Below are 11,432 nucleotides of genomic sequence, written 5' to 3'. Positions count from 1 at the left end.
CAAGTACTCGTAGTGCCCAGACATCGTGCTGAAGGCCGTCTTCCATTCATCCCCCTAGATCAAATTGTAGGCACTCCGCAGGTCCAGCTTAGTAAAAAAACGGGCCCCGCGAAGCTGTTCAATGGCGGCCAGCACCAAGGGGAGGGGGTCGTGGTACTTGGTGGTGATGGCATTGAGACCTCTGTAGTCAATACATGGATGAAGACCCCCCTCTTTCTTGGCCACAAGGAAGAAACCTGCCGATGCAGGGGAGGTGGATGGGCGGATTAAACCCTGTCGGAGGTTCACAGATGACTAGCCTTTTTATACTCAAAGGACTCATCCCTGCCAAATCAATGTCTGCCTAACAGCATCCCTCCTGCACATCCTCCCCTCTTCCTTACTCCTGTTGACTCTCAGTGAGGATGTGACCACGGTCGGGCAGCTCGATCGGGCTGATCTGATGTTGGTTTCCTCTAGAGGTCAGAACCCTGCTGTCTTCCCTTTCTGACATATGTTGTCACATCTGTCTTACAGCAGACATCCTGTCCCCTTGGCTCCGTACGTCTTGGTTCCTCAGCTGTCTACAGCCACCACAGCCTGCGTCCCTGTTTACATCGCTAGTAGCTATAGTATAGCAGTACACAGTGTTTTAGTGCAACCACGACCATGGTTTACCGTGATATGGAGGGGAAGGTCAAGGCTGAACATGAACAGGGTTGGTCTGCTTCAGTTTAGCCTACAACACAAGAACGCAATGAGCTACACAAAATGGCTAAAAATCCCAAAATCTGTAACTCTACGCAACTACACAGGGTCGCTATTTTGCGTAGACATAGGTTTTATTGCCACTGTCCGGTCACTGCAGCGTCAACCTGATTGGATGGTTTCATCTCCGTGTCTTGGACCATCTGCTATGTTTGTAGTTGGGTTGTAGCTTCCAATAGAATACTGCCATTCTTTGATAATGTGGCACTCCTACATTAGGAGGATATCAAATGTAAGGCCCCATACACACTCAGGTTGTACAACAGATGTCCAATCGTTTAACACGTAGTTGTAATACAACTGATATTTTGGTGATACAAAACTGATAACAGATATTTTTGTGACCCTTTGTATAACTGATGTGTGATTTACATCAGTTGAACAACTTGAGTGTGTATGGGGCCTAATGCTCACGTAAGCACGATAGCATTTTGCATCATCATGATACTGTGGCCGGTGACACTTTTCTTCTTGAATGTCCAATATCTTGAAAACTTGATTGCTGACATGCAAAACATTTTGGGACTGTGTCAACAGTGGAAAATGAAAAAAATAAATACCAAAAGATTGTTTTTGAGTTGTATTCCCTCTAAACATTGGATACAAATGACATATAGCCTTTACATTAGACATTAGACTTATTGTTAGTTAAACACAAAATAGTTTTATATTCTTATTGTAAAAACATAATTTATGATGCAGATATGACTTTTAAATATACTCTCCCCGACAGTCGACAATGCACCTTTGATTGAATCACACCCTATGAGTGTGATACAGGGTTATATAAAATATTTTTCACATACACACTCAAGTACATTCATCCACTTAACACAGAACCCTCTCACCCTGTCCACAATGAAGACACAGTGACAAAGCCTTTGGATTTCCTTTTTACCAAAAAAGATCAAAATAAAAAGATTTGAATGGTTTAATTTAAATTTTACAGACATATGGCAGGACCAAAACAGATGGCCTGAAATATTTTAGCTGGTTTATTCTCTCAACGCAATAAGGTTCCTCCAGTCTGTGTGTGTGTGTGTGTGTGTGTGTGTGCTTGTGTGTGTACATGTTGTGTATATGTGTCAGTGGAGGCTGCTGAGGGGAGGACGGCTCATGATAATGGCTGGAATGGAGTCAATAGAATGATATCAACCACATGGAAACCACATGTTTGATGGTTGATGCCATTCCATTGACTCCATTCCAACCATTATCATGAGCTGTACTCCCCTTAGCAACCTCCACTGATGTGTGTGTACGGACTGGATGAATATATATATGTGTACGTGTATGTGTGTAAGGGCAAAAGATAGGGGCAGCAAATTAAAACATTGCACACATTTGTCCGACAACGACAATAGCAGAAGCAGGTTTTGGGGAAAAAGTTGAAAATGAAATAGACAAAAGGATGACTTAGTAAAAGTCAGTGTCCTATTGCGGCCAACGGGCCCAGAGATTGTCCTTCCATCAGCCATGAGTTGAGACCTCTGCAAACAATGCATTAATAACTTCAATGAGAGGGAGGGGATCATATGTTCTGCTATATTGTCCAGCCTGCTACTGAGGATCCACAGTGTTGGGGCCCAAGAGGACCAAAGCTTTGACCATGGCTCAATAATACAAACAGTGTCTTCTTCTTCATGATTTTTTATTAATAAATACTGTATAGGAAATAACTTTGACTCTCAAAATAATATAGCAATGAGAATTCAATTTTTTCTCACTTCACATTTCATTTTTGCGTTATACTCTCCACACACAATTATCTAAAATATCTACCCAGATAAGAGACGTTCAACAGCCGTGAACGTTGAAAAAAAACGCTGAAAAACCAGGAGACGGATAGTTTATGTATTTGTTCGTTACATAAAAATCTATCGAACGATATATATTTCAATTTTGACAGCGGAAACGCAAGTAAAGGGCTTAAATGTAAAGTTTGGTCTATGAGACACTTTCTGGTCTACGACTGCACAGTGAGGAGGTGTGGCTAGAGGATGGGGTGGGCTAGAGGATTGGGTGGGGCTAGTTCACATTCATCGCTGAATATATTAATATGTAGGGAACAGGTATCTGGATGGGCAGAGTTGATACTATACCCATGGAACATTGAGCATGAATGTTCAGCACTCTATCTTCTGAACACAGTACTCTGTGTACTGAACATCGAAGAAATAAAACACTGTCTCAATGTCTCTCCTCAAACGTCTTATTCATTATTGCGATGAATTATTTCTTTAAAGATGTTTACAAAAAGAGAACAGTCCTCTGTCCACTACCGAATCAGCTATTTACATCTGTTTAAAAAGCAAGCATGTTATGCAGTCTCCTCTATGTACCGCAAATATTTTTTCTTTAGCTTTGTCTTCACAGAATATACATATTTACTAAATCTTCACAGTTTATTTATCATATATTAATTAACAATAGAGTTACTGTAGTTCATTAATAATAATATTTTTTATCTCCATGGTGACACCGGGGGACACTCCGCCTCATGATGTCAGTGATTTATATTTAGTGAATTGTTGACTGACAGTTGTCTTTCAAACACTGTTCTCAACTGGTAATAAATATTGTCCACTTTTTGATTGTGATTCAGTTTGCCAATTCACAGTCAGCAACCCAGAGATACTCAGTTACACGTTTAAAGTTGACAGTTTTCTGGTCATTTACTTTTCATTTTCACTTGACTCTCGTTTCTTCCTCCTCCTCTTCCTTCGCCAGTGCGAGGTATGGTAACTTGGTACAGGGTCTTGAGTGGAACATGTCAGATGCAATCTCCACCTCTGCACCAGAAAACGCCACCATGATTACAATACGCCCCAGCGTGACCACAGTGAAAATCCAGATTGTACTTTTCCACAGAAATCCTTCTAAAATGACCACAAATTCACTAGAGTCCCCATCTCTGCTACATTAGAAAACGTCCACAATGTTAGATAGTCCCTCTCTTCCCAGACAATAGTGGTGTCCGGTTAGGGTGGTGCTTGTCCTGTGTCTTTGTGGTATATGGTGGTTGTGGGTAGGTAGTTTTTTAAGGCACTTTGGAGGTTTTTGGTTTTCACGGGAGCTCGGAGGAGACCAAGGCCAGGCCGGAGCTCTGGCGGAGTGAGGGGCCCGAGTGGACCGCTTTGGGACAGTCAGGCGTCAGGACGCGTCCGTTTTCCCCCACGCTGCCTGTGATCGACAGGCGTGCCTTGTTCCTCATGGCCTCTGTGAAGGTCAGCTGGGAGGTGGTGGGGGGGTGGGGGGGACATAAAGAGAGGGACATGAGTGGGGGGAGGAAGGGTAATGAGAGAGATAGGGGAGATAGAGACAGAGAGAGGGGAGAGGTAGTGAGAAGTGGAGAGGGAGGTAGGGAGAAGAGATGAAAATAAGACGAAGACGGGGGGGAACAGATAGAGAAAGAGGGAGGGGGAAAAGAACGAGGGGGAGGCAAAGAGAGAGAGCAAGGTGGAAAGAGAGAGAGAAAGAAGAGGCGAGAGAGGGACAGATAAAACATGTCAGCTCATATAGACATTGGCCATGTCCGAATACTCATACTAGCGTACTACATACCTAAACTGCATAAAATGTACTCATCGTCGCATACTATTTGTGACGTAATGTTTAGTAAAAAGTATGCAGTATGCCATGGCCGTAGCTTAATATTTTCTCGTCTTATTTCCAATCTTCAATTAGTTTTTGGTTTACTTTCAGAGAACTATCAAATCTCGAAGCTCTCCTTTTAATCCGGTTTGAATGCATTGTGGGTGTGAAATTCCTGAAAAGGTTACAACTCATTCATACTACATGAGAAGCCGAAATTAGTATGACGTCCGGCCATTTAAAGCATACTCAATTTTCTAAATGTCACATACTATAAAACTTAATTTTTTCACATACTCAAACGGCCTACTATTTAGGATGCTAGTATGGGTTTTCGGACCCTGCCACACTACAAAATGACGCTAAAAGCTCTAAGATCAGGAATCATCATGAAGATGGGTAATGTTGGGGATGAATATCGTACAGAAACTACATCCAACTTCACACCACATAATTACAGGACATCCATCAGGGCCATTCAATAATAATATCATATTACGCCGCTTTATGTGTACATTTAATACACGACTTCCATTGACTACTATGGTTATTAGACAATGGATGATTCATGTGTGGGTGAGGGACCACAGGGCAGCTGACCAAGCAACAGTAAAGGGAATAAAGAGAGAGCCGAGAGAGCACCAACAGGGGACACATAACCACGTCAGACACATACTGAGACTGAGACTGTAGATCTGCAAGTCTAATATCTCTGGACCCGAGGGAAATATCTTAGAGATAAGAGTTCAAATCAATATAACTCTTAGAGGGGCAGTTATCTTCCACTTACTTTAGGCTTTAACTCCCCAATAATGTACAGTGTTATATTGCTTTATCTAACTTTGTGTGCATGGTGCTGTTTTCTCATTAAAACCTGTGGTTCTCCCTTCTGGTTTAGACAGAGGAGCAAGTGCCTGGGTGTCATAGTTAGGGTTGTGAAATTTCAGAAACATTTCCCAAACAATCCAGGTTGGAAGATTCCCGGAATCAGGAGGAAATACAGTAAGCAGGGAAGAAATCCTCCAACTAGGATTACTAGAAAACCTGAGAATTTTTGGGAAATCTGGGAAGATTTTCCAAAATTCTCAGAAATTCTGTTTGGAGGATTCATGGAAGGAATAAGCAGGGAGGGAATACTCCAACAGGAAATCCTCGAACTGGGATATCTGGAAAGCCTGGGAAACTACCCTGATATTCCCAGATTTCCAGAAATCCCGGTAGGAGCATTCCCAGAATCAGGGAGGAATAAGCGGGGAGGGATTCCTGCACCTGTGATTTCTATAAAATCTGGGAATTTGGGGAAAGTTTCTGGAAATTTCTAACACTAGTCAGTCAACAGCATGAGACATTGGGCTCTATTTTTGGCTGGTGCTAAGGAGACGCAAGTGTCAAATGCTCATTAGTTAGCAATTTCATCATGTAAAAACTGGCATTTTCCAGCCCTAATGCCAGGTTTGGCAATTTACCTGCATGTCTAACGTTGAGCTCGCTTGCGCTGAGGGAGAGGGGTGGCGATATTTGAGGCGTGTCTGTAGCCCTTTACACTCGTACCTGTATACGGGTTGAAAATTGACTATTTGGATACGGATAAGTACCTAAATTAGAACACAGTGGCTGTACAGTAACATGCTATACATGATGTCAGAGCTCTGGGTCTCCACTTCACAGCTCTGTATGGGTTTTGACTGACAGCCATTCTGAACTTGGGCACTGCACATGACAAGAAGTTGCCCTCATCCAACCCGCTAGTTTGCACATTTTATGTTATCTGAGTGGGGGAAATGCTGTAAATTACAAGGACTCGGGTGCAACTTTCACTGGGGACGGAGGGGTCATGTCACCCCCACGTTCTGAAATTGCATTTTTGTCCCCCCCAGTTTTATCATTGCAATGTGACACAAAATACGGCAAGGGTGTGCTTTAGGACCATGAGGACACCTCAGAGCGGTCGGGTAGGCTATTTGTAGTGATCAGGTGGCTGGATTTAGGACCACGCGGACACCACAGAGCGGGCTGACAGGCTGTGTGAAGGCAAAGCTTCTGGAAGGCTGGCTGGACTAGCACGGGAGAGTTGAGCATAGTTTAGTGTGTATGTGTTGTGCTCTTTCACCAAGTTGTAAAAGAGAGCAGAAACTGGCTACTCTTTAGTTGACTGATGTAGCTGGCGAGGTAACTGCTGTTTAACTTAACAGAAAAAAACTAAACTAGTGTTTATTTGCAGTGCTCAGTAGTATTGTAACTGACATGTAACGTTAGCTAATGTTTCATCCCGTCTCGGCTGAGGTGAATGAATGAGCTACGCTAGCTAGTAGCAACCACAGCCATGTCAGCTCTAGCCTCTAGTTATCTGTCAGATAGAAATATAAGGTGGTTATTATTACTATCGGACAGCTGTTGTTTGTATGGAAATGTTTTGTAGCCTTTGTTTTGTCCCATTTCAGAACAGAAGTAAATTAACTTGGCTAGCTTTCGCCAGTTGATATACTGTTAGAGAGAGAGAGCTGGCCAAAAGTTGGTTAATGTTAGCTATTCTTTTTGCCTCAATCACACTAGACATGAATCAAACAATGAAACCATCAGTTAAACGTTTGAAGATTGCACTGAAAAAATGTCAGAGAACATCAATGCGAGTTTTATTAGTCAGTATGACAATGTAACGTTATTGATCTGCCAGTTTCCCTAACTAATTCCCTACTTTTCACACGGACACAGTAATAAACAGCTCTAACATTACAGGCTTCACTGTCATTGTTAACAGTAGTAGAGGTCTGCACAGGACTGATTTCTTCATCCCCACCTGCTGGCTTTTTGTTCGACTCCCACCCGCTACCGCAAGAACTGGTCCAACTGCAGTCCCGCAATGTTATTTTAGGCTTATGTGTGACACAGCTCACTTGGCAGCCATGGTCCCAGCAATTTTTGTGGCCTATAGCCAATATCAAATGTACAAAAAGAACTTAAGAAATAGGTTAAATTACCAGAGATTCTCACATGGCCCTTACATTGTATTACTGGGCTATATCAGCCAATATACTAGATGTAGTTTGAAGAGAGCAGAGTTGGAGAGGCTTGCACTTTCTCTCGAGCTATGTTTATAGCCTACCTTTTAGGAGTGGGAAGATTTTCAGACCGATCAATATGTAGGCCTATTCCGAGGCAATGTAGTAAACTATAGCCTAATCATAGGCCTATTTAGGAAGTACATTTCCTTGGAAAGATAACTGCTCCGTGCTTCACCGCCCATGCATAGGCTATAGCCTATTATTTAATTGAGACCACACGCGCACCTGATCTCGCAGGTATGGCTACTGAACTGGAAGCAGAAAGAATGATGACAGCAACACTTGCTATGTATTGCATAGGCCTATAGGATACCGGTCACCTTTTAGGAGGACGATTTGCAGGCAGAGACAAATAAATGGGTAATCGATACTTATTGAAAATGAAAAGGCGCAACGCTTGCTCACCATAGTAGCCTAACCTGTGTGTGCATTGTGCCTTTTCCTTTTCAATGATGATGACATTTTTTGATTGAACTTCGACTCACGTTGGTTGAGCGCCCTCCACTTCTTTCCATTATCAATATTTATATGCAGACACTATAGTAAACTAACTGCCACGTGATGCTCTGCCAATGTGGGCAGCCTACTCTATTTCAATGAGACCACACATACTAGGCGCACTTGAACTCTCACGCCCAACTAGGAGAGGTAGGCTACTGAAGTTGAAACAGCGAATTTTGAGTGTATAAATAATGCGAAAAATATGTGCTTTTATTACAATAGGTAGGCTAACGCATACAAAGCAGAAGGATGACAGTTTCCAAATAATCTGTGGGACAACAAAAATATTTTCATCCCAAAGTCATCTGTCTGACCGCCCGCTCCCGCCTGCAGCAAAAAATGAAAAATGCCAACTGCAAGGCATCCTGCAGGAATGCAGCCCTTGAGTGCAGTCAGTACACAACATTTTGCTCATCATGTCTAGCAGGATCAGATGGTGACAGGGGTCCCAGCAGGGTCAGACAGCCAGGGAAGACCAGAGCTCGGGTGAATTTTTTAACAATATCAGTGAATGATAAAAAGATGGGTAGCCCTACAGTAGCTACAGGACAGCAGCTAAAGCTACAGTCTGGGATCTGAGAGTAATGGTCATTTCAATTATTGAACCATTGATTAAATTCTTGGATAATATAATGTATAAATGTACACCAAGATAATTCTTTGTCATGCCTCATTTTAGGAGGATCAGATGGTGGCAGGGGTCTCAGCAGGGTCAGATTTCCAAACTGTATCAAGGATTTATAGAGGCTTTCCCGATGACACAAAACATGTCAAACAAAAATGTGAGGAAGACCTGGTACAGCGGCTTGCAAAAGTATTCATCCCCCTCGGCGTTTTTCCTATTTTGTTGCATTACAACCTGTAATTTAGATTGATTTTTATTTGGATTTCATGTAATGAACATACACAAAATAGTCCAAATTGGTGAAGTGAAATGAAAAAAAATAAACGGAAAAGTGGTGCGTGCATATGTATTCACCCCCTTTGCTTTGAAGCCCCTAAATAAGATCTGGTGCAACCAATTACCTTCAGAAGTCACATAATTAGTTAAATAAAGTCTGTCACATAAGTCTATACACCTGTTCTGAAAGGCCCCAGAATCTGCAACACCACTAAGCAAGGGTCACCACCAAGCAAGACCAAAGATAACCCCGAAGGAGATGCAAAGCTCCACAGTGGAGATTGGAGTATCTTTCCATAGGAGAGAGTGACCAGAAAAAAGCCATTGCTTAAAGAAAGAAATAAGCAAACACGTTTGGTGTTCGCCAAAAGGCATGTGGGAGACTCCCCAAACATATGGAAGAAGGTACTCTGGTCAGATGAGACTAAAATTATGCTTTTTGGCCATCAAGGAAAACGCTATGTCTGGTGAAAACCCAACACCTCCCATCTCCCCGAGAACACCATCCTATGTTTTTCATCGACAGGGACTGGGAAACTGGTCAGAATTGAAGGAATGATGGATGGCGCTAAATACAGGGAAATTCTTGAGGGAAACCTGTTTCAGTCTTCCAGAGATTTGAGACTGGGACTGAGGTTCACCTTCCAGCAGGACAATGACCCTAAGCATACTACTAAAGCAACACTCGAGTAGTTTAAGGGGAAACATTTAAATGTCTTGGAATGGCCTAGTCAAAGCCCAGACCTCAATCCAATTGAGAATCTGTGGTATGACTTAAAGATTGCTGTACACCAGCGGAACCCATCCAACTTGAAGGAGCTGGAGCAGTTTTGCCTTGAAGAATGGGCACGAATTCCAGTGGCTAGATGTGCCAAGCTTATAGAGACAGACCCCAAGAGACTTGCAGCTGTAATTGCTGAAAAAGTGTCTCTACAAAGTATAGACTTGGGGGGGGGGGGGGGGGGGGGGTTATGCACGCTCAAGTTTGACATTTTTTAAACTTATTTCTTGTTTGTTTCACAATAAAAAATATTTTGCATCTTCAAAGTGGTAGGCATGATGTGTAAATCAAACGATACAAACCTCCTATAAAAATCTATTTTAATTCCAGGTTGCAAGGCAACAAAATAGGAAAAATGCCAAGGGGGTGAATACTTTTGCAAGCCACTGTAGAAGCTATTGATGATAATGGCTGGATACAGATATGTTTGAATGCCCAGTCATGTTCATATCATCTCAGACATAAATTACTGCAGTTTAAGACCATCAATAGAACATACTATTTGCCAGTGAAACTGAATATCATGCACGCAGAAATGTAATTCCTCTGCTGGAGGTGTAAAACACAAAAGGGGACATATATTTGCATATGTTATGTTCTTCTGAAGGCTGGCTGAATTCTGGCAAAGAGTGTCTTCTTTTATCTCAGTATGTCTACATATTCTCCCTTCTCCCTGTTTTTGTTTGCTTGGAAATGTTGATACCGGAGACTTATCTATAGAAATTGTGTAACAAAGCATTTATAGCGGCTAAGTAATGCATTGCCATTAATTGGAAGGTAGGTTATCCTTCCACAATGTCAAGTTATGTATCACTATATTTGATTTATTACAAGATTAAGGGTATACTGGGCAACTTTCATAAGGTCTGGATGCCTTATATGGAATACAGTACGACTAAAGGAGTTCCTGTATTGAAAACATGTCCAGAGGAGATACCTATTTAGGCAATCCCTAGCTGTTGGGCTGCTCAGTCATACCCCTATTGGTCTGCCGTCCTGTGGGTTGTCTCTCTGGCCTTGGCTTAACAGACCCAAATCCAATAATGAATGTTTCGCTAAGGTCCTAAAGCTGAGTGGGGTGTGTTGAGGCGCTGTAGGATGGTGGACCCCTAGAGACAGGACGCGTCGACCCAGCTATATTGTAAAAATAGTAAAAAGAGCTCTACAGTACTAGTAGTCCAATGAGATTAATTATATGAATGATTTGCTTTTTCTGTGTGTTAATGTACAGTTGAAGTCGGAAGTTTACAGACACTTGGGTTGGAGTCATTAAAACTCGTTTTTCAACCACTCCACAAATTTCTTGTTAACAAACTATAGTTTTGGCAAGTCAGTTAGGACATCTACTTTGTGCATGACAAGTAGTTTTTCAAACAATTGTTTACAGACAGATTATTTTACTTATAATTCACTGTATCACAATTCCAGGGGGTCAGAAGTTTGCATACACTAAGTTGACTGTGCCTTTAAACAGCTTGGAAAATTCCAGAAAATTATGTAATGGCTTTAGAAGCTTCTGAGAGGCTAATTGACATCATTTGAGGTGTATCTGTGGATGTATTTTAAGGCCTACCTTCAAACTCAGTGCCTCTTTGCTTGACATCATGGGAAAATCAAAAGAAATCAGCCAAGACCACAGAAAAAAAATGTAGACCTCCACAAGTCTGGTTCATCCTTGAGAGCAATTTCCAAACGCCTGAAGGTACCACGTTCATCTGTACATACAATAGTACACAAGTATAAACACCATGGGACCACGCAGCCATCATACCGCTCAGGAAGGAGACACGTTCTGTCTCCTAGAGATGAACGTACTTTGGTGCGAAAAGTGCAAATCAATCCCAGA

At 42.1% G+C, this 11,432-nt stretch overlaps 1 protein-coding gene across 7 annotated transcripts in view; it reads right to left on the bottom strand.

The window, feature by feature from the left end:
* Positions 1 to 1,627: 1,627 nt before the first annotated feature.
* Positions 1,628 to 11,432, bottom strand: part of LOC139548022 (glutamate receptor 4) — a 168,009-nt gene continuing 158,204 nt past the window's right edge. For 5 of the 7 annotated variants that reach the window (XR_011669622.1, XR_011669624.1, XR_011669678.1 and 2 more), the window contains one exon: positions 3,841 to 3,979. Coding sequence is in view for 2 of the 7 variants with exons in the window: in XM_071357519.1 (XP_071213620.1) it covers positions 3,815 to 3,979 (165 nt within the window). In the remaining 5 variants the exon portion in view is untranslated. Of the gene's footprint in view, positions 3,980 to 11,432 lie in introns of all 7 variants that reach the window. The other 2 variants (XM_071357519.1, XM_071357434.1) reach the window with 1 other exon arrangement.

The sequence above is a fragment of the Salvelinus alpinus genome, chromosome 1 (assembly GCF_045679555.1).
Source record: "Salvelinus alpinus chromosome 1, SLU_Salpinus.1, whole genome shotgun sequence".
Lineage (NCBI taxonomy): Eukaryota > Metazoa > Chordata > Actinopteri > Salmoniformes > Salmonidae > Salvelinus > Salvelinus alpinus.
This window is presented reverse-complemented; position numbering and strand designations above follow the sequence as displayed.